Source organism: Cricetulus griseus, chromosome 4 (assembly GCF_003668045.3).
Source record: "Cricetulus griseus strain 17A/GY chromosome 4, alternate assembly CriGri-PICRH-1.0, whole genome shotgun sequence".
In the NCBI taxonomy this organism is placed as follows: Eukaryota; Metazoa; Chordata; class Mammalia; order Rodentia; family Cricetidae; genus Cricetulus; species Cricetulus griseus.
The window spans coordinates 32,892,031-32,919,371 of NC_048597.1; the positions used below are offsets into that span (position 1 = coordinate 32,892,031).

Here is a 27,341-nt window from a genome sequence, read left to right on the forward strand (position 1 = left end):
ATCTCTGTTAGAAGCCAGCCTGGTCTATCCAAAGCAATACAGAGAAACCCTGTCTAAACTCTTTCAATTAGGACAATTTATTTCTATTGCTAAAAATTCCAAATGAATTTAAGAAGTAAATCAAGTATTGATTAGCAAAAGCCTTTCCTGGCCACCAGGCTCTCTGATGGTCTGTAATCACAAATTCATTCCCGGTGTTAATCTCTCCAAGACAACAGACACCTAAGAGTCGGGGACAGAATCACACTTCCTTGGCCAAATAATGTCTCAAAAACAAAAACAAAAAAAAAAAAAACGGACGAGGGTTTATACAGCAGTTTCCCTCCTCTCCAGGCCATGCTAACAGCTGCACTTCCGCAGGACTCGCTCTCAGGTCCAGCTGAGCCCAGGGAAGGGTCTGTGTGATGGGAAGCAGAACCACAGACTTCGGTTGAGTCGCAGTCACCCCAAACTGCGCCAAGAGCTTGGCGATAACCAGACGCCGGGCGCGCAGGACGCCATCTCCCCGCGATGCGCGCGCAGCTAAGGCCCCAGCGCACTACCCGGCATGCTGTGCGCGGGCCCCCACCACGTCCCAGCTTTGAAGGCGCTACCCGTCTCCTTCCTCCCAGTGTATCGGCGGCTCCCCGTGTCTTCTGTGCCCACTCTCTCTTTAATAGAAGCCCTCTGCTAGAGTCAAGCCATTTTCACCCAGAGCTCTCGAGCCGCACAAGTGACAACACAACAGCGGACGTCCTACAACGCCCGAGGGGGCGTGGCTTTGGGACCGGAAGAAGGTCCTGTTGCCAAGGGAACGGCGCGCGCCTTGGCGCCTGCTCAGCCACTGATGCTCCCACCCCGGCCGAAGCCGCCGGTTCCCTCAACTTGTAGGAGAGGCTGTGCTCAGGACAGGGGAGCCTTCCTACGGAGGCACGGGGAGGAGGGCTGAGGCTCCCGGGGAAGATCCCACCGCGGAAACGGGTGGAAGAGTGCGTCCGTCCATTCCTGTCCTTGGATTGGCTTCAAAGATCAGGTATCTCCACCCCCCACCGCCACCCCCACCCCGCTTTTTTGTCTGTCTCTTCATCCCCATCTCTGTGTTGTCTCTCAGCTCTGCTGGGTGTAATTTTACACATTATCACTTTCACCCCTGTTAAATGTACACCGCCTCGCTGCTGTGGTTGTAGCGCCGTGGATCCGACGCCAGCATCCACTACTTCAAAAAGTTCCTGCTACCTGTTTGTAGCCATTTCCACCCCGGTTGCCAGAGGCCACCCTCTCTCTCCCCGTCCGATTTAGAATAAGTTATTACCCACGTCTTTCCATCTAAACGAGTTGCTGTCTCTAACCTGTGAGAGGTGGGAAAAGGGAATTGAGTTTATGTGGTGAATGCTCCAAGAAGCCTCCAGAATGCATTGAACTGCTTTTTGGCGAATGGTGCTTGCTTGCTTGCCTGCTTGGCTCTGAAGTTGCCTACCATGGGCCTTTTTATACGATGTATGCATTATTTAGTTGAAATTTCATTACCAGATATTTAAAACTAAATAAGGTGGGTTGATTGCGGTAGTAAGAGTGTGCAAACAGCCCACTCTCCCTTCGTGCTTCAAGTTTACAATATAGCATTTCTAGAGTAGTATCATCTCTCTCTGCAGCCTCTCTCCAAGCCTGTACCTATGGATAACACGCTAATTCTTCGGTACTTTTCTGGCGACCAGTAATCCTTTGGAAAGCTAATTCTCAGAAAGCAGCTAGGGGGATTTGGCTGATGTATATATAAAGGGCAAGGGTGAGATGAGAAACTGAAAAATATCAGCCAGACTGTGACCCACTGCCTTAAATATTGTAGGACAGAAAGGTTCGACAATCTTAAAAGTGACACAGGAGTAGTGCAGTGCCAATGTTCAAACCTACGTGTTCTTGATTCAAGTACAAGAGTTGTTTCATTTTAGGAAGTTTACTTTAGCTATCAAGTCTGCCACCGTTAATACAGTACATACAGTAAGACAAGCTGAAGGCATATTCCCCTAATCTAACCAATACTTGTTCTTCCTGCCTCTTAGGACGGCCTTCTGGCAGTCTTGTCTCAACTCACTATCAGCTTTCTACCTAGTTCTCAAACAAAAATGATAATAAATCTGTAAAGATTTTAGTTTTAGCATTCTCTCTCTCTCTCTCTCTCTCTCTCTCTCTCTCTCTCTCTCTCTCTTTTTCTCCTCTCTCTGTCTCTACCTTCCTCCCTCTCTCCTTCCTTCCCTCCCTCTCACATTTGTTCATATACTGTAGTTCTTGCTGAAGCCAGAAGAGGGTGTGACCACCCCTGGAATTGGAGTGCTTGAGATCCTCACTCTGTGGGTGCTGGGAACCAAACTCTGGTCCTTTGGAAGAGCAGCAAGCCCTCTTAATGACTGTGCTGTCTCTCCAGAATAATTTCCTTCTTTTTTTTTTATTTTAGTTTTTCTAGACAAGGTTTCTCTGTGTAGCTTTGAAACCCATCCTGGCACTCAGTCTGTAGTCCAGGTTGGCCTCAAACTCAGAGATCCACCTATCTCTGCCTCTGGAGTGCTGGGATTAAAGGCATATACCACCACCACCCGGCCAGAATGATTTTTAATTTTTTTTCTTTCTCCTTTTGCAGTGCTTAAGATCAAACCCAGGAATTTCATACATTATAGGCAAGCATGTTATCACTTGGCTCCATAATTAGCCCCCAAGATCATACCTTTCTTTAAAAAATTTAAATACACATGAGTTGTAAAAGAGAGTATAAAGCTAATTTTTCCCTAGTTCAAACCCTATCACAGTTTTTTTTTTTTAATTTTTGTGCCTTTGTGGTGGGGGTTGGTTGTATAAAAAACATAATTGATAGTGAAAGTGTAAACCTTACGAAAAGCTCGGTTGCTTTAGAAAAGCCCTAGCTGTAGAAGTTCACTGAGATATATAGAGTTTGGGATTGGGCAAGTTCTTGTTGAATGGCTATCTTAATCTAGTTGTGTAATGTTTTTATTTGTGAGTTCATTACAATGAGGGGATTTTGTTGTAAAAACCTTAAACTACTATTTTGAAGAAATTGAGAATAAAATAGAGAATCTAAAATGGCTGAGATGCTTTGTGATAAATGTCCTTAACTGTGTATTATTCAACTACAAATCTCTATAGTTTCACTCTCAGTGCTACTGATTGTTATTTTCAAATTGTCCTCTTATTGATTAGTCTTCCTCAATCACAGGGGGTGGTTGTTTCTTCTTAAGCCTTTTATGGACTTACCTTAGCTTAGTTGTACTTAGCCTTTGGAAAACTGTAACATGAATAATAAAAGACCTAGAGGCTGATATTGGGGTTCAAACTTCAAGATGAAGAACAGAGCAACAAAGTAGCCAAGCTACCAGAGAGCTCTTACCTCTAACAGGTGGGGCGTTCCTAGTCTCAACATGGTGGGAGCATGGATTCTTCCTACTTCATAGTGTGACTGGAGAATGAATGCTTCCTACTCAATACTGATAACCCTGCTTCTATCTTTTATACCCCTCAAAGAAAAAAAAAGTAAAAGAAATAGAGTAATAAAAAAAATAAGCTATGCTCAGGAGAGATTACCGTCTGAGGCTTGGTGAGAGCTCGTGGAGACAGGATCAGCCCTTTCAGCGTGAGGTAGAGGTAAGAAGCTAGTGGCCAGCTGCTTTGCTTTTTGAATCCTCAGGCAAGCTTTAATAAACCACAAATAATATAGCACCACAGAAAACTTGGTTGTTCAAGATCTTGCTTTGTCCAAACTTAAACAAAAATAAGGAAACGGAAGGAGAAAATAAAATGAGCAGAACAACTGTCCCAGAAAAGCACAAAAGGTTTCAAAGCACAGTCCCCCTCAAATCGGAAGAAACTGTTAAATCTTTCATATTCTGAAAAAAAGAGACATTGATGGAAGGAAACTTGACAGAATATAGAGGTGTGTGAACTAAGAGATTATGGCATAAACAGACCAACCGAAGAATAGACCAGGTTCCCAGCTTATTTCCCAAAAGGTTCCCTTGGACAGGTACTCACCAAAATTAGCGTCGTCTTATCCATCTCTTGAAGCTTTACAACTAGTGTCCTCATATTGGAGAGTGAAGCTCTTTAGATGCTTGTTTAAATGTACAGAGTCTAAGATTTCTTAAACTTGTGTGACCTTGCAATTCTTTTCAAAGTAATCCCTAAAATTCTCTTCCAGAGAATACAGTTGAGAATATGCAGATTGAGGACCTACTAATAGACCCAAACATGCATAAGGATATAAAATACAAAAAATAAAATGAGAGAAAAATTAGTAAGGGATGAGTGAAAATATTAACTAAATGTTTAAGATACTGAGGAGAGGAAATGTTTCTAGACCTAAAATAAGAAACAAACAACAAAAAAACTATCAGTGTCATCAGATAAATGTTCTGTATAATAAAAACATAAAGGAAAATTTGAATTGAATAAAATGATTTGCAGTTCATATGCACGGTAAGGTTCCTATATACAATAATCGAAGGAGTAACTACCAAAATATGGTAGTCAGCTCAGAACTGAAACACCACTAAGAAGCAGGTTTTGCCGTCATACCCAGTTTTACTAGTGATAGAGTAAATGGAAAGTTAAGCAATGCTGTGATAGAATTTTTCATTTTGCAGATGAGAACAAAAATGAAAATCCAAAATATTTCAATATCAAACCTCAGGTGTTTGAAAAATAGGGAAAGTCACAAAAAGCTAGGAAAATGAATGTCCAAGATAGAACTTTTAACAACTAATGCTTTCTAGTACTTTCCTAGAGGGTGGACATGGGAAAGAAAATCGGTCATAGTTTTGAAAATATGGTAAAGAGCATATGGAAAATGAAAAATATAAATATTTATATTAATATGCTTAGCACAGTATAGGACTTAATAGCAAATTGGAATTCAAATGATAAATATAAAATATTAAACAATACTATGAATTTAAAATAGATTCATCAGATAGATTCATCAAATGCCAACTCTTAAGCTGGGTGGGATTCAAAGAAATGTTTTGAAACAGGCTTTGAATCTCTAATATGAAAAGATTTTGAAGTAGCACAAAGGGAAATACTTAGGGTCAGACCCCTCCTTTGAATAAGAAAGACAGCTTTCTTGTAGGCCCCACCCATGGGAGGCACTGAACTTTGCAGGCACATTATAAGTAAAGGTCTCCCAAAGGCACTAAGCAAAATGTCAGCCATACAGCCACTTTTCCTATGCACTTCACTCAGAAGCTTCCTGTTGATTACCTGCCATTGCCTTGCCTCCCTTAACATCCCTTACTTGGGGTGCTATAGAATAAAAACTATGAAAGGAGCTGTAACACGACAGATTTATGTGACCTTAAATGAATACGAGAATCAATGAAGTGAATTAATGTCTCAGGAACTTTGGAAATTAGTATGGAGAGAGTAAAGGGGAATATGTATTACACAGGTGTATTGTGGCAATGCCAGTAGTGCTAGGAGGTTAGCAAAAGGAGTGTTTTTCTTCTCTTGTCATAGTAAAGTTATGCTTTGATGAAACCAAAGCACAGTTTCTCCTTTAAAAGCTTTGTTTGGAGATGTGGAGTGTAAATTTTAACAGTACTTTCCTGGAGGGAAAGGAACAGACAGAAAGCCGCACAAAGCAATACATTAGCAGCAGTTTGATTTGACTTCAGAGCACTTCTGTCTTGTATTGCTAATGGAATTTGGTTGGGGGGGGGGGATCATTTGGGGAATTGTTCTTTAAAGTTTGCTTTAGAAAGTTGTATAGTTTGAATTTTTAAGTATAATATTTTAAATTCCTTCTTTAAGAATTTTATACTTGTAGCTGGGCAGTGGCCATGCACGCCTTTAATCCCAGCACTCGGGAAGAAGAGACAGGTGGATCTCTGTAAGTTCGAGGCCAGCCTGGTCTACAAAGCAAGTTCCAGGGCAGCCAGGACAGTTACACAGAGAAATGCTATCTTGAAACACACACACACACACACACACACACACACACACACACACAAAAGAATTTTATACTTGTATATAATGTATTTTGATTCTCTGCATCCTTGTTCCCAACTCCAGCTCTTCCTAGATAATCCCCATGTCGCCTTCCCAAGTTCATGTCCTCTTCTTTGTGTTCTTTTGAAGTAACCCAATGAGCACAATTATTGCACTATTACGCGCATGGGTGTAGAGCCATCTACATGGGCAACCAGCCAGTGGCCATCTACAAGGGCAACCAGCCAGTGGCCATATCCCGGAAGGAAACTGGCTCTCCCTGACAGCCATCAACTGCCGTTGGCTTCTCAGATAGGGTAGTGGCCGGGGAGACCTTCCCTCATCCATACTGGAATGTTGACTGGCTTGGGCAGTTCTTGTGTGGACAATCACAGCTGCTAAGAGTTCATGAGTACACTGGCTCTGTCATGTCCAGAAGGCTCTAATTGGCACCCCATCCCAAACTTCTGGCTTGTACAGCCTTTCTGCCTCCTCTTCCAGAATGTTCCCTAAGCCTTGGGAGGAGGAGTGTGGTATAGATAGATGTCACTAATTCTCTGTACTTGGACTGTTGTGAATCTCTGTATCAACAGTATTCACTGCAAAAAGAAGACGCTGACAAGAGTTGAGAACTGCCTTAAACTCTGGGTATGATGATAAAAGTGTAGGGAACAGTTTCTTCCTGTGTCCATGTGGTACAGCAATAGTAATAGTTTCTTCCCTACAACCTCCCCATTCATGGGTTCTTGGTTAGCTTTGCTGTACCAGGCATGAGTTTTGTGTGAAAAACAGGCTTAAATCCAATCAGAAAGTGGTTGGCTACCCCATAACCTTCCTGTCACTCTTGAACCAATGGGCATAGCCTGCCAGGTTGGTCATTATAATAACTCTCAGGTTCACAGATGAGAAAGACTTTTGATGACTTTTTGACCCCATAGTCTGCACAGTACTTTCCTGACCTATGAAAGCTACCTATCAGGGAAGGAGCTTTTGATCAGTGCCACTTGGATTTCTCCTTATCTTGTGGCTAACATGTGTGGTGTCTTCAGCAATAGTGTCTTAACATCAGGTTCCCTTGGGTAACCAAGAGCAATGGCAATAGCTATATATGGCTTGGGGTGGTCTCTGAGATTTCCCCTCCTAGACCAACAGCTGGAAGGAGATATCCCACACCTGAAACTAATAATAAATACCCCTTGAAGGCCTATGTCTTAAGAGCTTAGTCTTCAACATTGTGGACTGTGTCATGGACTGTAGCTTCTAAACTTGTGAGCTAGTTTATCTCAACATTTGTTATGGGAACAGAAAGCTGGTCCAACAGATATTCCCTTTAAATAATAATTCACTTGAACACCCAAGGAACAAGTTAAAAAATAGATGTGTGTGTATAGCAAATATGTATATATGCAAACCTCTGTATGTGTGTGTGTGTGCGCGCGCACACACACACACGCACACGCACACATGCATGTGGTATGCATGTATGCTTAAAGTTTGCATTTACTTTCCTATTCTATAATGGTATTACAGTTAAAGCTCTTTTATATAATGGTAGGATGTTGTAGATAAGTTACTGTTAAGAAAACATTGGATCTTGCTCTTACCATGTGTGGTATAGGAGGACCCTCCCTTGCTGTAAATTTACCAACAGAAAAAGTTAGCCATCAAGAAAAGTTAGCCAAACTTCAAACTCTGGATAGGGGGTGAGAGTATGGCTTGCAGAAAGAAGAAGGTGGTACTGACTGCTAGGGAATATTGTTTTAAGATGTGTTACTTTTGTTTATGCTGCATTTGTTTAACTCTGTGAAGCTGTGTTACTGTGCCTGTCTAAAACACCTGGTGGTCCTAATAAATAGCTGAACGGCCAGTATCGAGGAAGGAGCAAGGATAGGTGGGGCTGGCAGGCAGAGAGTATAAATCGAAGGAGGAATGAACAAAAGAAGAACATCAAGAGAACAAGGAGGTCTTTTTCCTCTTCCGGGGATGGTGCTTAGAGGCACTCAGAATGGTCCAGCATTTGACATACCGACATAGACTTTCCTACAATACAGCCTCTAACAAAACTAGGCTGTCCCAAACTCCTGGCAACAGGATTGTTTACCTTTATACCAAGAAGGTTGGGAAAGCACCGAAATCCGAATGTGGTGTGTGCCCAGGCAGACTTCAAGGAGTTCGTGCTGTCAGACCGAAAGTTCTTATGAGACTGTCTAAGACAAAGAAGCATGTCAGCAGGGCCTACGGTGGCTCCATGTGTGCCAAGTGTGTCCATGACAGAATCAAGCAGGCTCTCCTTATTGAAGAGCAGAAAATTGTTGTGAAAGTGTTAAAGGCATAAGCGCAGAGTCAGAAATCGAAATAAATCTGTAGCTTTTTAAAATAAAGGTGAAGGCTTGGTCTGTGGAAAAATAAAGAACAAGGAGAAGAGGACATCAGGGGATAGCCATCCAGCCATGGAGTAAGAAGGAAAGTAAGATATATGAAAGTAAGAAAGATAAAAGCCCAGAGGGAAAAGATAGATGGGTTAATTTCAAGAAAAGCTGGCTAGAAATAAGCCAATCTAAGGCGGGGCATTGATAAGTTATAATCCACGTGTGATTTATCTGGGAGCTGGGTGGCAGGTCCCCTGAAAAGGACAAAAAGCCAAAAGAGTAAAGAATTAAAAACATAGCAATATAGGACAGCTACTGCTGATGACAAAAAGCTTCAGAGTTCTCTAAAGAAACTGACTGGGAACAATACAGCTGGATATTTAAGAGGTGAACATGGTTAAAGATGATGGATGAGCTCTTTATTTCAACAGTCCCAAACTCCAATCTTCCCTCTTCGATAACATCTTTGCAGTTACTGGTTGTGCAAAAGCCAAACCAATCACAGAAATGCTTCCTGGAATATTAAGTCAGCTTGGTGCTGATAGCTTAACAAGCCTTAGAAAGTTAGCTGAACAGTTCCCACGACAAGTATTGGATAGCAAAGTACCCAAAGCAGAAGACATTGACGAAGAGGATGGTGATGTCCCAGACCTTGTAGAAAATTTTGATGAAGCATTGAAAAATGAAGCTAACTAAAATCCTCTGAGTTCTGGAAGCTGGCATGGACTAGATTGAACAAACAGCTCTGTTGGTCCAAAGTTTTGTGGTCTGGACAGGAAACTTCCACCTACACTGGGCCAGACTAGATTGAACAATCAGCTCTGTTCGAAAGTTTTACAGACACAGAGAACATCACCTGTAGGCAGACATTTCTTTCCTGCTTGCCAGTTTCCAAATAACCAACATGGAGACTAAATATTAATTATAAATGCTCAGCCGATAGCTCAGGCTTTTTATTAACTAGCTCTTACAATGTAAATTAACCCATTTATACTACTCTGCATTCCGCCATATGGCATTACCTCTCTTTCATCTTGCATTTCCTGTTTTCTCTCTCTGTCTCGCTGTCGACTCTTCTGACTGTCCTCCTTCTTACCCTGTCCAGCTATTGGCCAGTCAGCTTCTTTATTAAACCAATCACAGCATAATTCACACAGTGTACAGAAGGGTTATTCCACAGCAATGGCCTGTCTCTAGTTCAGTACTGTAAATATTTTGTAGATTAATAATGCTGTTTGTTCAGCATTTCTTGGTCATTTAATTTTGCATTTTGCACTTCTAAGGATCTATTGTTTTGATCAAAATATGAAGCATTGAGGCAGTTTGAGGGGGGTTTTTGTTTTGGGGGGAACTTTCGGTATATATTTATGTATATGTATATATGTACACAGTGGACAGCAAATTGGATAAGGGTTATATCTATCCTCTTCCTTTCCCCAGTAGAATTAAAGCAAATCTTTACCCTCAAGAAAGAAAATAAAGAAAAAGAAAACATTGAATTTAGTAAGGTTGACTAAAATTGTGAAGGAATGTATCCATTACTCCCCCCCAAATTGACAGTGAATTGCAGAGATACATGAGATAGGTGAAATCAGCATATATTTCCTACTAATAGAAAACCTTTATACAAACTGAAAATAACCCTGGAGAAAACAAAACAACAACAAAAAAAAACAGTGAAATTTTTATAATTACATGTTATTTCAAAATGCAACCATGGCCTTGTTTCAGATATTTATCTAGTAGTTGCACTGATCCAGCTAGACCTTGGGGTTTTTGCATTCTTATCTTCTGCTTTTTGAGCTTTAGCCTCAGACTGTAGCCAAGTCTCATTGCCTCTTTAGTGTTTCATATTTGCCTGACTTTCCATTCATAAATACCTTTGAAAACTACATTTGGAAAACGCCACTTGATCCTGAAGCTAACAAGAGCTTCTTCTTGAATATTTTGAAAGTGGTTGTCTCACAGATGCTACTCCTTGTTGTCAGGGTTATAAGCTGCCAGTCTGCAGTGAAGGCTCCTTTCTGATAATCGGCTTACACTGCTTACTCGGAGTAAGCCACACCAATGTGTTTTGTGTGCTGCCATTATCCTTACATTTTTTATGCACATACTAATGCATTCCATATGTAAGGTACCTGTGAAATAATCACTTCTTTTCCCTTGCAGTTGCTTTGTAAATATTTAAATTACATTATGGGATTGCTGGACAAACTTTCTGGTTTACTTGGCCTAAAAAAGAAGGAGGTTCATGTGTTATGCCTTGGACTGGATAATAGTGGCAAAACTACAATCATTAACAAACTTAAACCGTCAAATGTAAGTATCTCTGTGATGCTTGACGTTTTCTGATACCAGCAAAAGTTATGTGCAGCATTACTTTGAAGTTGTAACTTCCTGTAATGTTGTGAAGTCCTGTTAATCTTACTGTTGGTTAAGGGGTTGCTTGCTGCGTGTGCCGAATATTTATGCAGTATGCATGTAAATCTTGATTATTAAGCTGAAATACTGTCATTTTCTTCCTTTATATTCTTCTAAAGAGCTTCACAAATTGACTAAGTTTATTTATAGACTGCACTGACTTTGTTTAAATTTCTTCTTCATGGGAAGAACAAAACAAAAGGAAAGATGCCTCAGTTTTCTAAATCTGTGGATAATTATACAGTGCTGTGCATATTGATGACAGATGGTGATTTTGAGCACCATAGGTATGAAAATATTATTTTCTTACTGAGAATATATAAAACTAGTACATGCAACATACGACTCATAAGTCAGAAGTAGGCTTTGTTGCATATAATTCCTGATATGATTTTCTAAACCTTAAGCTGTAACTGTCCTGACTCAGTAAAATTGACCTGAAGACCCTGAGCTTCCTCCACCTGCCCTCTGACTCTAGTAATAATAGCCAAAAGGCGTTACTGAATTGGAAGGTTCAGAGGCGCCATACTTTTATTACTCAAATGTAGGTTTTACATTTCTCCCACCTTATTTTAAATTCATCACTTGTGCATTTTCATCTACATTTGGGTGCTATTTTTAGTTAATTAACTGTATTAATCATAGGATCTACAGTGCTCTGTTAGGAAAAGTCTTACAAGACTGGTCCATGTTGTCTCCTTGTGCATATAAATAACATTGATTTTTTTGATAACTAGATTTTGGACTCAAACTTATTTTTTAAGACTAAATTATCCCAGTGTTGTATTTGAAATGATAAATATCCTCATTAAGAGGGTATTTTTCACCCAATCACTCTTTGTAAGAAAGAATGTAGTTTTTGTGGCCCAGGCATAGTGGTATATGCCTAACACTCAGGAGGCAGAGACAGGCCAGTATCTATGAGTTCCAGGCCAATCTGGTCTACATAGAGTGCTCCAGGTCAGCTAGGACTGCTTTTGTGGGGAGGGGGAAAAGAATCTGTCTTTATCTTAAAAATTTCATAAGCAGTTTGCATACTCATTTGATAGCATGCTACGTATTCAGTTGCTTATTATATTTCTCCTTAATACCAAAGAGCCCTTGATTTGTCAAGCATTGAATAACAAATACCTAGAATGAGAATTAGCACTTAAATATCTTTTAGATTATAGATGAATAGATTGATGGCTGTTTTTGTTATCATCATCATCATCATCATTGGCCAGGGAAGATTTTGTTGATTACATGGAGATACAATTTCTAACAGAGTTGATGGATCTAATTCTCTTAGGAATTCTGTTCTGATCCTGTTGATACTGGTCTAATCACTGCTGGACTCTAATGGCCCAGGCTACACCCCTTCCTTTCTTGTTGCCATTCCAATCCAATGACTTGATGTGTGTGTTCCTGGGAAAAACGGAGGGAAATTAATATTAGAGATGACTCTTTTTTGGGAAGATGGGAGGGGAGTGAGAGTGTGCCTGTTGTGTGTGGAAGGAAAGGAATGTGTTCTCTCTCTCTCTCTCTCTCTCTCTCTCTCTCTCTCTCTCTCTCTCTCTCTCTCTCCCCGTGTGTGTGTGTGTGTGTGTGTGTGTGTGTGTGTGTGTGTGTGTGTGTGTGTGCTCAAGAAAGCTAGAGGCTGACTTCAGGTTTCTGCCTCAGTTTCTCTCCACCTTACTTTTTCAGCTATGATGCCTCACTGAATCTGAAGCTTACAGATTTTGCTACAGTGGTAGGCCTATGGGCTGCAGGACATCCGTGTCCATTTCTTGAGTGTGTGCTGTGCCCAGCCTACACTCTTGAATTACTGTAGAGGAAAATGAGTTTCATATGAATCTACTCTAGCCTGGTTGACTTCTGGACCATCTTTTGTGGATTATTTCCATTAGAATTTTGGAGGAGAAATAGTTGAACGATTTTATCCCTCCAGGCTAAATTTTAAAGGAGAGTTTGTAGAGAACCTACATAGTTATGCACAAGTGTTCTAATTATAATTCAGTGAAGATACTTGTTACAATTTGGTGTAATTTTCTGTAGTTTCACTAAATTTTTAACATTTATCATCTGATTGATACCAAAAAAAAAAATCCTTTTTAAATGGTTGGATCATGGGGAAAAAAAAGTTAAGAAACGCTTTATTCCAAAGCTTGTTGTTCAAGGAACCTCAGAGTAATGAGGCAAGACCGCACGTGTCACAAAATAATTTATTTGAGTAACAAACAAAAACAATACTTTGGGGGAAAATGCTAAGACTGGGTAGAAGGAAAAGCTGAGTAAACAGACTCGGGAGAAGAATGCTCACAACACATTGCTGTTAAGGTTCCCATTCTCCGTTTTCAGCTTCTCTTCCATTTGGATTTAAATTTTACAAAAGTACAGTACCCAAGTGAGCATGCTAATGTGAGGCAAATTTCTCTTCTTCTACTCTTATTTTCACATTAAAGTAACAAGATATTTTTTAATTTAGTTATTCTTTAGGCAATATGGAAAACCATAGGAATAAAGCTAACCAAAATGAGAGTATAATTATAATAATGGCAAACATTTGTGGACTGTTTATAGGCACCATGTTGAGTATTTTGTGCCTATTAGCTCATTTAACTCTCATAATAACTTTATGAGCACGATAATATAGTTGACATTTAAGCAAACCTAGGCTTAAATACCTATGCCAGGTGGCATAGAAAGCTAGGAGTAATTAGGAGGCTATAGTAATTCAGAGCACCAAATGGAAAGGTCTAGTCTAAGGTAATGGCACAGAGCCAGGAAAACTTTGAGAGTGAATGTTTTATATGTGGCATGCAACAAAGGGGGAGTCAAGAATAACTCCCAAGCATCTGGATCATAAAGTGGATGCATTTTTGTTTAAATGAATGAACCATATTGATGATGGAAATTCTAGGAGGCATTTACTGCATTCTGTTGTCAGTATACTTTTAAATGTCTGGGAAACTTGTCAAAGTGTGTCCTGCTGTTCTCTTAGCTCTGTTCGATCTTCCTATAGAACGCCCCACCAGAGCTACCATGACTCCACACCTGTCTTCCTTCAGCCTGTATCACTCCTTAATTTAGCAATGCACTTCAGACATGCATGCCTTCTATTCTGCCTGAGTGGCAAGTTCTTGCCCTCTCTAGGATCATTGGACTGACTAATTCCATTTACTGCAATATTGCTTGCCAAGAACTTGCCCTGGGATTTCCCCTCCCTACCCTTCATCCAGAGCACTTTTCACTCGTGTTTTCATATTTTGATGGTTGCTTACATTCTGAGTGTGATGAGCTCCTTCAAGTAGACATGAAGACAGACAGTCCCAAGCATACATAAATTCAATAAACATTATGTGTAGAGTAATTAAGCTCAACGCAGAAACTCAGAGTGACTTTTTAAACCACTTATGAAAACTTGCTTACCTTGTTTAATAAAACAAAATGTGAATTCAAACATGTATGTTATACCAATTCATAATTGGCAAGTAAACCTTGCATTTTTATAAGTAATTTTACACACAGTGACCCTATTACAAAAACCATGTTTAATTTTGTTATCTCCTCGGTAGCATAGTTTAGAAATAGAAAAATCTGGGACTGGAAAGAAAAAAATCCATCTTTATAATTACAAATGTCTCAATTTAAGTTTTCTCTTGCAGGCTCAGTGTCAGGATATTGTTCCAACCATAGGATTCACCATAGAGAAATTCAAGTCCTCCAGGTAACCACCTTCTCTCTGTGACTCCGACACTTTCTCCATACTGACCTGGAAATCAGTTGTCACTTCCAATCCTCATGGGTTTGGGCCTTTTTGTACCACTACCTTTAGTTCATTCTCAGCCCTTAAAGCTTAGACTAATGTGAAAACCTCATTAGTAAAGGAAACATTTTTAGGTTATTTCATTGCAAAGTCATATTTAGACTAATAAATTTATTTTTAGTTTTTTCTTGAATATTGACCACATTTATTATAGCCATGTTGATTTATCTGATAGAAAACAACTTATGATTTTAAAAAATAACCATTTAACTTAGTTGCTTAAAATGTAGTAATGTCTTGTTTTTGTTTATAGTCTGTCTTTTACAGTGTTTGACATGTCAGGGCAAGGAAGATACAGGAATCTCTGGGAACACTATTATAAGTAAGTTTTTGTTTTTGTTTTTTGTTGTTGTTTTGATTTTTCGAGACAGGGTTTCTCTGTGGCTTTGGAGGTTGTCCTGGAACTAGCTCTTGTAGACCAGGCTGGCCTCAAACTCACCGAGATCTGCCTGCTTCTGCCTCCCTAGTGCTGTGATTAAAGGTGTGAGTCACTAATGCCTGGCCTATAAGTAAGTATTTTCATGAATATTGCTCAACTACATGGTTATATATTGCTGTCAAACACTGATTCAAAATCCAAGCCATTATATGGTTTCTGCTATAATAATGCATCTTCATGTAATTCATGACACTGTACCTTTGTTCTTTTCTCTGTCCATTTCTGTCTGTGGTTAATATAGCTACATCTTAAGAACCAGCCATCAGGCTAGTGTAGTGGCACATGCCTGCAATCCTAGTACTTGTAAATACCTCAGATATAACATTGCCAACTTACGAGGATCCTGATTGGTGGTAAAATAATTGTTCTATTTCTTTATATTATACAGAGATGGACAAGCCATTATTTTTGTCATTGATAGTAGTGATAAATTAAGAATGGTTGTGGCCAAAGAAGAACTTGATACCCTTCTAAACCACCCAGGTATCTGTTTAATTTCTTCCATGATGTCTGTGCTCTTGGTTCTGTCTGTACGTGTTGGTTGTTTTTTAGCTTAAGAAAAAGTTGTTCATAAGATGGGATTGTTTTCTATTTAAATTTGTAAATTTTAAAGCTTATTGGTTATACAAAATATATAAAAACTTTGTTTGATTTTTTAAAAATTTAAAGCTTCATATGGGGGGGTTGTTGTTTTGTTTGGGGGGGCTACTGGCATTTATTTCTTTAACACTTAAAATTCTCTGCTTTCCTAAATGTATAAATAATATGTAGTAATAAGAGAAGAACATTCAGAATGAAAAGATGAGGGAGCAAGTGGCTTTCTGAGCAATAGGACATCAGATACAGTTGCTTTGGTTACCTTATTTTCACGGTACATGGAGACAGGAGCCGTTAACAAGAGGGTCATGCTTCTGCCTGTTTTGCTCTCAGTGTTAGCAAAACTTCAAGTAGAAGGAAGAGGAACTGGGTTCTGGTTTTATTTATTTTTTTATTGAAGTATGTATTTGAGTGTATCTATGTGTACTTCGGGCATACAGGAGCCCACAAAGGTCAGAAGAGTGCATCAGATCCTTTTAGTTGGAGATACAGGCAGTTGTGAACCCTTGGTCATTTTATTTCAAAGTGTTGCTTAAATAACGAGGGTAAGATAGGGAATTAATTGAAAAGATAAATATGTACAATAATGAAACTGGTAAGCCCATTGTTATGGAGAATTAGATATAATAATTATAACTGGAAATACACAGTTTTTCTACAAGATGTGAAGATGCTCTGTGCCCTCCTTACTGTGGAGGGCAATTGAACAGCATAGGACAAAAGGGAGAAGGAGGGCCTCCTTCTCAATTCTAAGCTCTTTAATATGTTTGGACTTGGCTTCACTGAGCAGCTAAGGGCATTTGCTGCCAAACCCAGGATCCATCCTGCATTTGATTCCACGGACCCACGTGTTGGACAGATGGAGAGAGTTGAGTTCTTCCCATGGCTTTTACTGTGACATCCACATGCATGCCATGGCACACCTGTAGCATGTGTGCCAGCACACACACATATATGCACATACACGAGTACACACACAGTTAAATAAAAAATGTTTAAAAAATACATAAAATCTTTAGAAAATGCTTTCAAGTTGTATGTGCAAAAAATACATTGCTAATAGTATCCCACTAGTTCATGATGTTGTCTATGACTTAAAAATAAAGCAGAATCCATTTCTTCCTCTTCCTATCTGAAAACAAGAGAAATATTTTTCCCTTTTGCATAGATGCTTCTCTAACTGCTAGGTTCCCCTTCTCTGGCTTTATTTTTTGGGTTAAAGTCCCTAGACAGAGGGCACATGGTCTTACCAAGTACTTTTGACTGCTCTGTTTGGATGGATGTTTAACTGTGTACCTTTAAGTGTTTCGTATGGGTAGTAGTGAAAGAAGCAATGGGAAACAGTTCATCTTATGTCAGTTTTAGGGGTTTGGGGCAAAGTGATCCAAAACTTGGGAAGTGTTGTGATGGTGTCTTTCTTTTTTAGATATTAAGCACCGCCGGATTCCAATCTTGTTCTTTGCGAACAAAATGGATCTTAGAGATGCAGTAACGTCTGTGAAAGTGTCTCAGTTGCTGTGCTTGGAGAGCATCAAAGACAAACCGTGGCACATTTGGTAAAAACAAAAAAAGTTTATTTCTCATTTTGTCTTTTTTGAAAAGTCTGTGAAATGTGGGTTCTGTTTAGTGTTTTTGCTTTTGTTTGTTTGTTTTTTACATCATTTTATTAAATGTCGAACATGGTAGAATACAAGCAAAGTATTTATTTCATAGAATTGTGACATTTCAGGTACTCATGAATATATAACTTTTCAAATCCTTTGGCACTTTTAAAAAATTTTATGAGCCGGATGTTGGTGGTGGCGCATGCCTTTAATCCCAGCACTTGGGAGGCAGAGGCAGGCAGATAGATCTCTGTGAGTTCGAGGCCAGCCTGGTCTACAGAACGAGTTCCAGGGCAGGTTCCAAAACAATACAGAGAAACCCTGTCTCGAAAAACCATATATATAATATATATATATATATATATATATGAAAGACATAAATAATCCACTTGCTGTCCTTGCTGTCCTATCTTCAACCACAGTGACTTCCTTTTGCATCTGTAATCAGCCAAGCCCAATCCTTTCTTGGGATATTTGCACTTTGGTATTGCCTCCCCTGAATCATTCTGGAAGTTAATGTTTCTGGATTGCTATTGTATGTCACTGCAACCATGTGACCTCTGTTGCTTTTTATTTTGGTGGTAGTTTGTCTTCCTACCACTCGAGTTAGCTCTCTGGGAGTTAGAATTTTTGCCAGATTTGGTTGATACCTTAGTTTTCTTTTCCCACTTCTGTGACTGGTACATAGTACATATACTATAAATATTTGCTCAAATGAACAAGTAGAGATAATGGTTGTATATGGATATACTAGTAAACAGTATCTGAAATTACTATGCATCATTTATTTAGCAAACAGTTACTTAATCAACTCCTTTGTGCTACCTTCCTGAGTTCCTCATTTGCTACCTACACACCTACCCTCCCATGCCCCAGAATTTCCTTCTATAGTTTCCCCACTTTCCATAAGAGTTACAGTGATAACTAAGGGAAGCTGGACACAAAGCAGAGAAGTCTACTGATTCTAGACATGACCTAGACTGTAAGCAAGAAGGTGGAGCCTACGAATCCCAACATGGAGTGCAGTACAGGGTGGGGATTCCACTCCTAGAGCAGCATTTTGAAAGTTACTTGAGAGGAAGAATTCGTTTTCTCTAAGGGTGTGACCCCTGATAGGTTAACCACACACCAGGGGAGACCCCACATCTAGAACTGTTTGGGGTAACACAAACTGGACTCCCTGGGGTTTTAAAAAGGAGAGACCATGAGTTGGATGGGTAAGGAGATGAGAGTGAATGTGATCAAAATAGATTGCATGAAATTCCAGAGAATGAATAAAATACTTTTAAGAAGAAAAGCTCTTTAAGAGCTAGCCTTGGTGCTGAACAGAGGATTGTTTAAGTAAACCCTGGAGATATGTCAGGAATCTATGAGGCACTGCATCCCTCTGCCAAGGGTGGAAACAGTGAAACCTTCCTTGCTCTTGAGTGGTAGTGGGATTGGGGGGTGCTATTCTATGGTTGGTGAATCAAATCTAAGGTCAGGTAATGTTTGGTAGTTAAAGGAGAGTGGGATTTTAGACAGAGAAAAATTTTGAGATAGAACCTTTGCTATCATTGGACTCCAAAGGCAACATAAATTAAAACAAATACTAATGTTGGCATTGTACAAAACATTGTGGTGCTTTTATGGGAAGTATACTACCCAAGAAACGTAAGTTTAGTGAATGAATTACCCCTTCCTACCAAAAATAACTAACAGAATCTAAACAGATTTAATTATTCAATTATGACATCTCAAAATGTCTCTGTGTGAAAAGTGAAGTCATGATGCTGTGAGGATATTATATTTCCAATTCTGTGTTCTCTATATAACATGGGAAAATGCCAAGAATTTTTTTTAACTGTCTATAACTTCTCCTTAATTCAAACTGGACATCATCTTGCTAAATTCAAATTAGTACTTCATTTATAAGATTTTGTTCTGCTTTTTGTGATATTTTTTAAAGCTTGCACAGGACTGAAAATGTTTATCCTTCTTTTCCGGGTTTATCTATATGGATGGAGTCCTTAGTGACATAGAGATAAAACATTACCCGTCTCTTACCTTAGATACAAGTATATTGGTAGAGTCTGGGAACTAAAGAAGACTCCGGGGGCCTTTATTTGTATCATTTTTACTAACCATAGAGTCTAGGGTCTCATTTGTATTAGCATGTCTGTTGACTTAGTTCCTTTGTGATATATTTAGCTTTGTATATTTGATTCTGAAATAGACAGATAATAAGAAAATAATTATACAAACATCAGATAACTGGATGGAGAAATGTCCACAGTATAAGAGAAAGCATGAGCTGACTTGTTCTCTCTATAGCCTGACTTCAGTCAAGTAGCATTTCATGTGAAGGCCTGGTTGGAGAAACAGCTACCCAGTTAGAGGCCAGGAAGGAACGGGCTCTTCATGGCTGAGGGTGTACCTGTTCTGTCCCAGGAACAGCAAGTAGTCTGGCCGCAACAGAGCAATTGAAGGGGAGACTGGGGGAGATATGGCCACTGAGAAAAAGCTCAGGGCCATAAAAGGCAAAGCATGATAGGACAGCACATAGTGAAGAGCTCTAGCACGAAGGAGAGGTAGAACTTGTTTGGAGAAATATGCAGAGTTTTTAGTCACTTAGTGACACTTCCACCAGTGGACAAGGAGTTCTTTCCTGTAGTCTTGTCTAAAATTGTATGTGCCAAAAGCAATAGCTTGGGTTTTTGATAAAAGTGTTTTAGTTCCTGATGCCTCGCTGTTATGATATGTAATTAAGAATGTGCTTTGAATAATTGTTTACTGTTTGTTTCCAACTTCTTACTTGAAAAAAATTCTTCACTAACCCTAGTCCCAATTCAACAAGTAATTCCTTGGCAGAAATTTCTTTAGTTTAAACCAGATTACTTCTTTAGGTTCTCTACTATGCTTTAGGTGATGTTTCCCCTCTAAAGGAATGCTATAAATCATCTCTAATTATTCAGAAATTTTAATTATGTATTAATATGATCACAGATTTTAAATAAGTTGCTACATCTGTAACCACCAAAATGCCCCATCTCAAAGGGATTGTTTGAACTTTTTCTTTGATTATTTGAACTTTTACCATTTTAGATTTACATACCGTAAATAATTAAAGATGACATATCATATTAGAGGCTTAAGGATTGAAGACTAAGGAAGCACTTTTGCTTTTACATGCATACCTCAAACATGTAATTCTTACAATAACCATGTTAGGTCAGTGGTAATATTCCCTCAGTTGCAGATGCCAGAGGTTACTGCAGTAGTAAATACAAAAGTACAATTGAAATTGACTGGAGTTTTGTTTTCTACTAATAGCTTATAAAAGTTTTTGAGCAGCTGGGGGGTGGTGGTGCACACCTATAATCCCAGAACTTGGAAAGCAGAAGCAGGTAAATCTCTGAGTTTGAGGCCAGCCTGGTCTACAGAGTGAGTTCCAGGATAGCACAGGCTACACAGAGAAACCCTGTCTCAGGAAGAAAGAAAAAGTTTATGGGCTGTACATGATGGCTCATAATTGTAATTCCTGTATTTGCGGGGTGGAGGCTAACGTTCATTCAATACATAGCAAGCTTGAGGTTAGCCTGAAATCTTTGAGACCATGCCTCAAAAATAAAACAACACAGAACCCACGTTATAATTATGGGTTTTTACTCTGTAGATAACAAAGTCCATTTCAAATGAAGTCAGTTGATTCTGTGACTCTACTGTGACCTAAGTCAAACATTTCTAACAAGTAAATGCTGTTGGAGCTCTGGGTAGACTGAGGTAGGACAGTGAACTCTAGAAAATTTTAGTGAGAAAAATAACCAGGTGTTTATGTGTTCTTAACATAACTAGACATTCCCAAAATTTGTCTTGAATGTTTTTTTCCCAAGTACTCAGACTCTTAAATTCCTATTTATATTCTATTTCAATAATCAGTTTTGTACAGTTATATGTTATTAGTATGCATTTCTTTGCAATATGGCAAAAGTGTTGTTATTTTACTCCTAGAGTTGTATGATGCCACAAAATGGATGTTTTGTATGACTTTTATTTCAGCGCGAGTGATGCCATCAAAGGAGAAGGACTACAGGAAGGTGTGGACTGGCTTCAAGGTACATCGCACACCACTGTGCATCTGTGGTCTGTTTCTTTTTCAGTCGCTTCATTTCATTTTTATATTTTAATTTTATTACATCAATGCCCCCTTCTTGTTTTTTTTTATTTCTGCTGTCAGAAAAAACAGTACAGTAAGTATTTGATACCTTGCTGCATTTACTTTATTCTATTTTTCTGGCAGATTTAATTAAAGTGTTTCTGTGTTTATATTCAATATATATAGCAGATCTAGAAAATGGTTTTAATTTATGGACTCAGATTTTCATTAAATCTAGTAGTTGAAAAACACATTTGAAGCTTGGGACCAAATAACTATTTTTCATCAGTCATGCTGTTTAGAACTCCATATATAATATATATATATATATATATATATATATATATCATATATGCATAAGTCTTAACACATACTTAGTATTATAAATACTGTTTTGCTATTACTATCTTGCTTATTTTCAGTTCAATTTTTTAATCACAATAGCTATACTAGATCACTACTATATTAGAGAATAAATTAAGATGTAGGTTTCCCTAGGGTCCTATTATCTACTGAGTATAAGAACAACTTGAAGCATGCAGAACAATACATAGATGTGTGTTCTGTACGTCCATTCAGTAGCATCTTTATGGCCAAGTCAGACGTTTCAATTTAAGCAGAGTTTCTGACTGTTTGTTCTTACTGGAAATCTTCCTACTCTGAATGGGATAAAGAAGATACAAATCCTAATTACAATTTGTGGTTATAAGTACTATTTCCTTCTATATTAGCCCTTTAATATTAGATATGTGTGGTACTGTTTTTCATTTTTCTTCCTTCATCTTTTGGAAACCTGTTATGTTAGATGGAAGAGTAATCTGCCTACAAATGCTAAAAGCACAATTGATAGAGATATGTAAAATCTGCTCTTCTAGTGAATTCACACACAGACTTTTAACTTCTTTCCTTTTTGGGGGTCATGTGGGGTGGGGGGTTGAAACAAGGTTTCTCTGTATTTCCCTGGCTGTCCTAGAACTCATTCTATAGACCAGACTGGCCTGAAAACTCAGAGATCTGTCTGCCTCTGTCTCTGCCTCTGTCTCTGCCTCTGCCTCTGCCTCCTGGGTGCTGGAATTAAAGGCATGTGCCACAACTGCTTGGCACAGACTTTTATTTCTAGCTTGTATTTATTCAGTCAAAACATTCTAGTCATAGTTTATAAGTAAATAAAAAATCTCTAATGGTTCTCAAAACTAGTAAAGGAATTCTTTCTTTGAACCCACTAACTTCATGTTTTAAATTCTTTTAAGAAGTGTTCAGGTTTATGGGATAGATTTCCAGAAGAAACTGATCGGTTACAAAGTAAAACCCCAGGGAAGATAGAGAAGAGTATTTCTTCCTGCCTGCTTCTTTACCAGTGTGATGTTACTTTCAGGGAAGATGCAGTAGAAGCCCAGCCAATACTTAGTGCAGTGATTCTGAGTACAATACTGAGCAGAAGATGATTTACCTTCTAGGTTTTGGTTTCTGTCACTCCTTTCTTCCCCAGCTCCATTTATAGTTATAAGTTTTATTTTTTTTAATCCATAGCAATAGCCACTAGGTGTCAGTAATGATCCAATTTTACAGTACCAATTTTCAACTCTTCTTAGTACCAATTGTTTTTCTATTCTGATCTGTTATCTTCCGCCCCAAGTCTTTGTGAGTACAGAATATTATTAGAAATGCTTTTGTGTCCTTTTTTTGCAACAATATCTGCAAGGTAGGTAGGAGCCTCCTTGTCTACTCTGCAACAGGAGGACGAGCCAAAGAGCTGGCCAGTGAGGCAGCTCATTTACTCCACTTACTGTTAACCTCCCATCACACTAACGGCACCTTTTATTATCTTAGGAAGTAACTGTCACATCTGGAATATTAAAACCACATTTCAGAAAATAGTGGACATACGCATTAAAGTAAAATGCAAAGGAAAGCGCTCAATACAAACCACTTTTACTCTCTTACTTAGGTACCTTATTTAAAAGAGGCAGAAACTACATAGTTTTGTTTTGTTTTTTAAATCAAAGAGTGTGTCAGTTTGTGTTTAACTAGATAATCATACAGTGGTATTTTCCTACAGAATAGTAAGTAGTGTAGATTTTATTGTTCTCAATAAAAAAAGAGGTAAACAGCTACCTTCAAAACAAGTTAATAGGAAATAAAAGAGACTAGCCTGCTTGTAATGCCACTCATTAGCTACATACATAGAAAAACCTAGCTGTAAAAGACTGAACTATATTCATCTAGAATTCTGAGGTTTTCTAGTATGTTCAACAAGGTTCATTTTGTACTCATTGAATCTTATTTCTTTAAGTTTAATATTGGACTTTTTCATGAAATATTGAAAGTTATATATTATATTCTCTTTTGAAAGATTCAGTAATTTTGTATGTGTAGTAATAAGTATAAAGCTTCTATTTCTGAAACATCCAAGTGAGAATTTTGTGGGGGAGCTACGTTTGTTTCTTGTTTTTTTTAATTTTTTCCTGGGGCATGGTATGGCTGTTATGTAGCACTGACTGACCTGGGGCTCAGTATCTGATTTCCCCACCAACGAGACTATAGACGTGTTCTACCTGCCCAGGGTTCAAGTACGATTTTTTTTTAAGTTTTTCCAAAATAATGAAACTTGTTTTACCATATTATGTCCAAGGTGAAAAATCAGTAATGCCTCCCGATTTCAAGCTGTGATCTTGTTTGGGTTTAAATACCAAGAATGATCCCAGGATATCCATGACAGGTGTTAAGGAAGCACAAGTACTATACTTTCTGATCTACTACCCTAGCCCACCTCTAGATTTTAATATCTCTATTGGACAGGTTGTACATGTGAGTATTCTAGCGAAAATACAGGATTGGACATATATTGTAATTCCAGGTTCACTAATGATAAGGCATTGTTTGAAAAGCTGTTAACTCTGTATACATCAAAAATGGATGTGGTTAAAATGCGGATCTTGTTTGGAAAGCTGGAGATCTGATGGTTGTTGCTATTAATGGGCCCCAAAAAGCTGAATCCTATGTGGACACTATGAAATGATAGTACGCAGCCTGATTCACGTTGAAGATCTTCTCAAGAGTTTAGAATATGCTTGTAATTGGAAATGAAGGATGGATTTAGAGCTGAAAAGAGAAAACATGACTTCCTCCACCCAACAACTACAACAACAAAATTAGTTTCAAGGATTATCCTTTGCAAATGTTCAGACACTATCTGTGGGCTGGAAGACACTGGACATACACTGTGTGGTGATCGTAAATGGAAAGCAAGGAGTGGCTGCAAGTTTTCATAGAAAATATTGTTATTCTCTTCTGTCTCCTGCTCCACCAGTAGGAGGAGGCAGAAGGTAGGGAGAGTCATCTGAGGAATCAGCATTGGTGGCACACAGCTTTAATCCCAGCACTTTAGAGGCAGAGGCGGGCGCATCTCTGAGTTTGAGGCCAGCCTGGTCTACAGAGTGAGTTCCAGGATAGCCTGGGCTACACAGAGAAACCCTGTCTCAAAACAAACAAAAAAACAACCAAAGAGGTGATATTGAGAAGACTCTGTGTCCAAATGAGAGACAGTTTAGAAAGAGAACCAAGAAAATAGGGAGGACTAGTGGGTCATCAAAGAGTTTTTGCTAGAACTGAATCTTGTGAGCCCAGTGCAGGGAAGAAAATATTACTGCCCAAGATGCATCATTAGTAAAGTTCAACCATGAAGACAGTGAAGCTTGTGCAATCTTCCAGAAGTGGAAATGGGCTTCACATAAGGAAAAAAAAATGTTATATCAAACTTCCCAACACCCACTACCTGGGAGCTACATGATAATGGTTGGTGCCTGGAAAAGACCATGGAGAATCTACTGGAATCACATACTCGAGCATTATCAAATGTGACAGTAAATTTAGACATTAAGCCATATAAGCTCAAGAAGGAGAGAGGAAAGCAAGAAAAGAAAAATACCAGATGGGCTCATCTCCCCAGAGTACTAGTAAAGTTTCATTGTGCAGGCATGAAGCCTGAGTGAGTCTGAATCCCTAATACTTATTGAAAGCCAGGAGCACTCATCTGTAATCCAGTGTGCCTTGGCAAGATGGAAGGCAGAGATGGAGAATCCACAGAAGTTTGTGGGTCAGCTAGCCTGGAGTTCACAACAACAAACACTAAGGTCCTGCTTTAAGACAGAAGACAAGGACCACCTGCAGGATTGACCTCTGACCTCCACACATGGACCAACACATACATAAATGTGTACACAAGCATCGTACACTCTCAAAGCAAGGACAGAAAAGGAAGAAAGGAAGGATGGCTAGATGGATTAGGAACTACGAAAACCAGCACAGGAATGAAGGAACAAATCCCTAGGCTGTTCATGAAAATCCTAGACTAACTATGAAAGAGATCTCATGAATAACTGACAAGCAGAGAAAAGGGCCGTCTAGGTTGGAGAGCCCCTGTGATGTTTAGAAAAGTGTTCTTCAAGAAGGTATAAACAGCCGGGCATTGGTGGTGCACGCCTTTAATCCCAGAACTTGGAAGGCAGAGACCGGTGGATCTCTGTGAGTTTGAGGCCAGCCTGATCTACAGAGCAAGTTCCAGGACAGGCTGCAGAGCTACACAGAGAAACACTGCCTCGGGGGAAAAAAAAAAAAAGATTGCTCATTGGTTAAGGCTTTTCTTCTAGAGAACCTGAGCTAAATTCCCAGCACCCTCATGGTGCCTCATAACTATCCATGACTCCAGTTCCAGGGGTCCCAACATTACTAGCATCTGAAGGCACCAGACATGCGTATGGTTCAAAGATATTCATATAGAAAAAACACCCATATAGATAAGTAATTATTTTAAAAGAAAGTAAAAATGATGGCTTATGTAATATGCTTCATATGTGAGAATATTGGGGTTGAGTTAGTGTTAAATATACTAAAAAACAAAAGGAAGAAGGAGAAGAAAGGAAGAGAAGAATAAATTAAATAAATGGTTTTGGTTGTGATGATTACTTTTAGGAGAAACAAGATTTAGAAGAAGGAAGCATGCATACCACCTGTCTGAGGGCTGGCTGACTGACATTGACATAGTCATACAGAAAATGAAGTATATTAACTGAGTTGCAAGTATTAAGGCCATAAAGGTTACAAGGGAGTAGCTGAATGGGAGTGTGAGAGCTGAAGTCTGATAAGGCTACTGATATTGCAGGAATTACTGTGTGTGTGTTTAGTGAGTTGTAAGTAATTACCTAGGAGGAGATTTATTGTAAGCATTAATGTCGAAAAAGGAGAGATGACCAAAGGAACTCCTATGTGTTTCTAATAAGCTTGTAGAACTAGTTAATTCCTTATCTACTTACAGCTTATATAAAAATTAACACAGTAGTATTAATTGCACCTTAAGAAAACAGATATGCAGATAGGGTCTCCCTGTGTTTTATGGATTGGCCTTGAGTTGACTTAGAGAATAGGGTTGCTGCTGTTTCCTTTGTCAGGCTGATAATAGTTTTGTCTGTTTGTTATCAGATCAGATCCAAGCTGTGAAGACATGAAAAGATAGTCTCTGGAAACTTCAGCAATTTTCAATTAAAGGAGTCTATGTAAGGCATACTGAATAATCTCAAATTTATTTTAAAATATTTATGCAACCAAGGATATTTTACAATGTTCTGCTTGCTCTTATGGACTCTGGAAGAAGTCTTTAAGAATTTAGGACCTGAACATTGTTAATCTATTAACCATATGAAAACTAACATTACCTCGCAACGCCTTAGTTACCTGCTTCTTGTAAAGGTCTACATGTTGCTGTAATTAGAATGTGTAAATAAGTTATAAGCCATCTCAATATCCTATCATGATTTATGATATCTTTAATGTATTTTCATTTTTAATTGTCTTCTAAAAGTTTAGTTTATAGTATGACTTTGAAGCTCAAATTGTGTTAAGGAGACAGCTTTAAAGCATTATAAGGGATCACAAGTAATTGGTATATGTGTAATTTTCATTGTGCCACTATCAATAAAAAAATGAAATATACCAACTAAAA

At 38.7% G+C, this 27,341-nt stretch overlaps 2 protein-coding genes and 1 pseudogene across 3 annotated transcripts; all 3 read left to right on the plus strand.

Annotated features, from left to right (window-relative positions):
• The first annotated feature begins 567 nt into the window (after positions 1–567).
• On the plus strand, positions 568–27,341 carry Arl6 (ADP ribosylation factor like GTPase 6). 2 transcript variants are annotated; one of them, XM_027412441.2, is made up of 8 exons: positions 568–1,012; positions 10,509–10,658; positions 14,408–14,469; positions 14,822–14,890; positions 15,396–15,490; positions 17,031–17,160; positions 21,247–21,330; positions 26,822–27,341. In XM_027412441.2, coding segments are annotated over exons 2-8 (564 nt in total). In that variant the 5' UTR covers positions 568–1,012; positions 10,509–10,535; the 3' UTR covers positions 26,823–27,341. The 2 variants fall into 2 exon arrangements, with proteins under 2 accessions (XP_027268242.1, XP_027268243.1); XM_027412442.2 differs by having other exon boundaries at positions 574–1,012; positions 21,247–21,302.
• Positions 7,578–8,938, plus strand: LOC118238779 (60S ribosomal protein L34-like). The gene has a single exon (XM_035444431.1). It carries the CDS (start codon positions 7,976–7,978, stop codon positions 8,303–8,305), a length of 330 nt encoding a protein of 109 aa, XP_035300322.1. The 5' UTR covers positions 7,578–7,975; the 3' UTR covers positions 8,306–8,938.
• LOC113835334 lies at positions 8,733–10,485 on the plus strand (annotated as a pseudogene).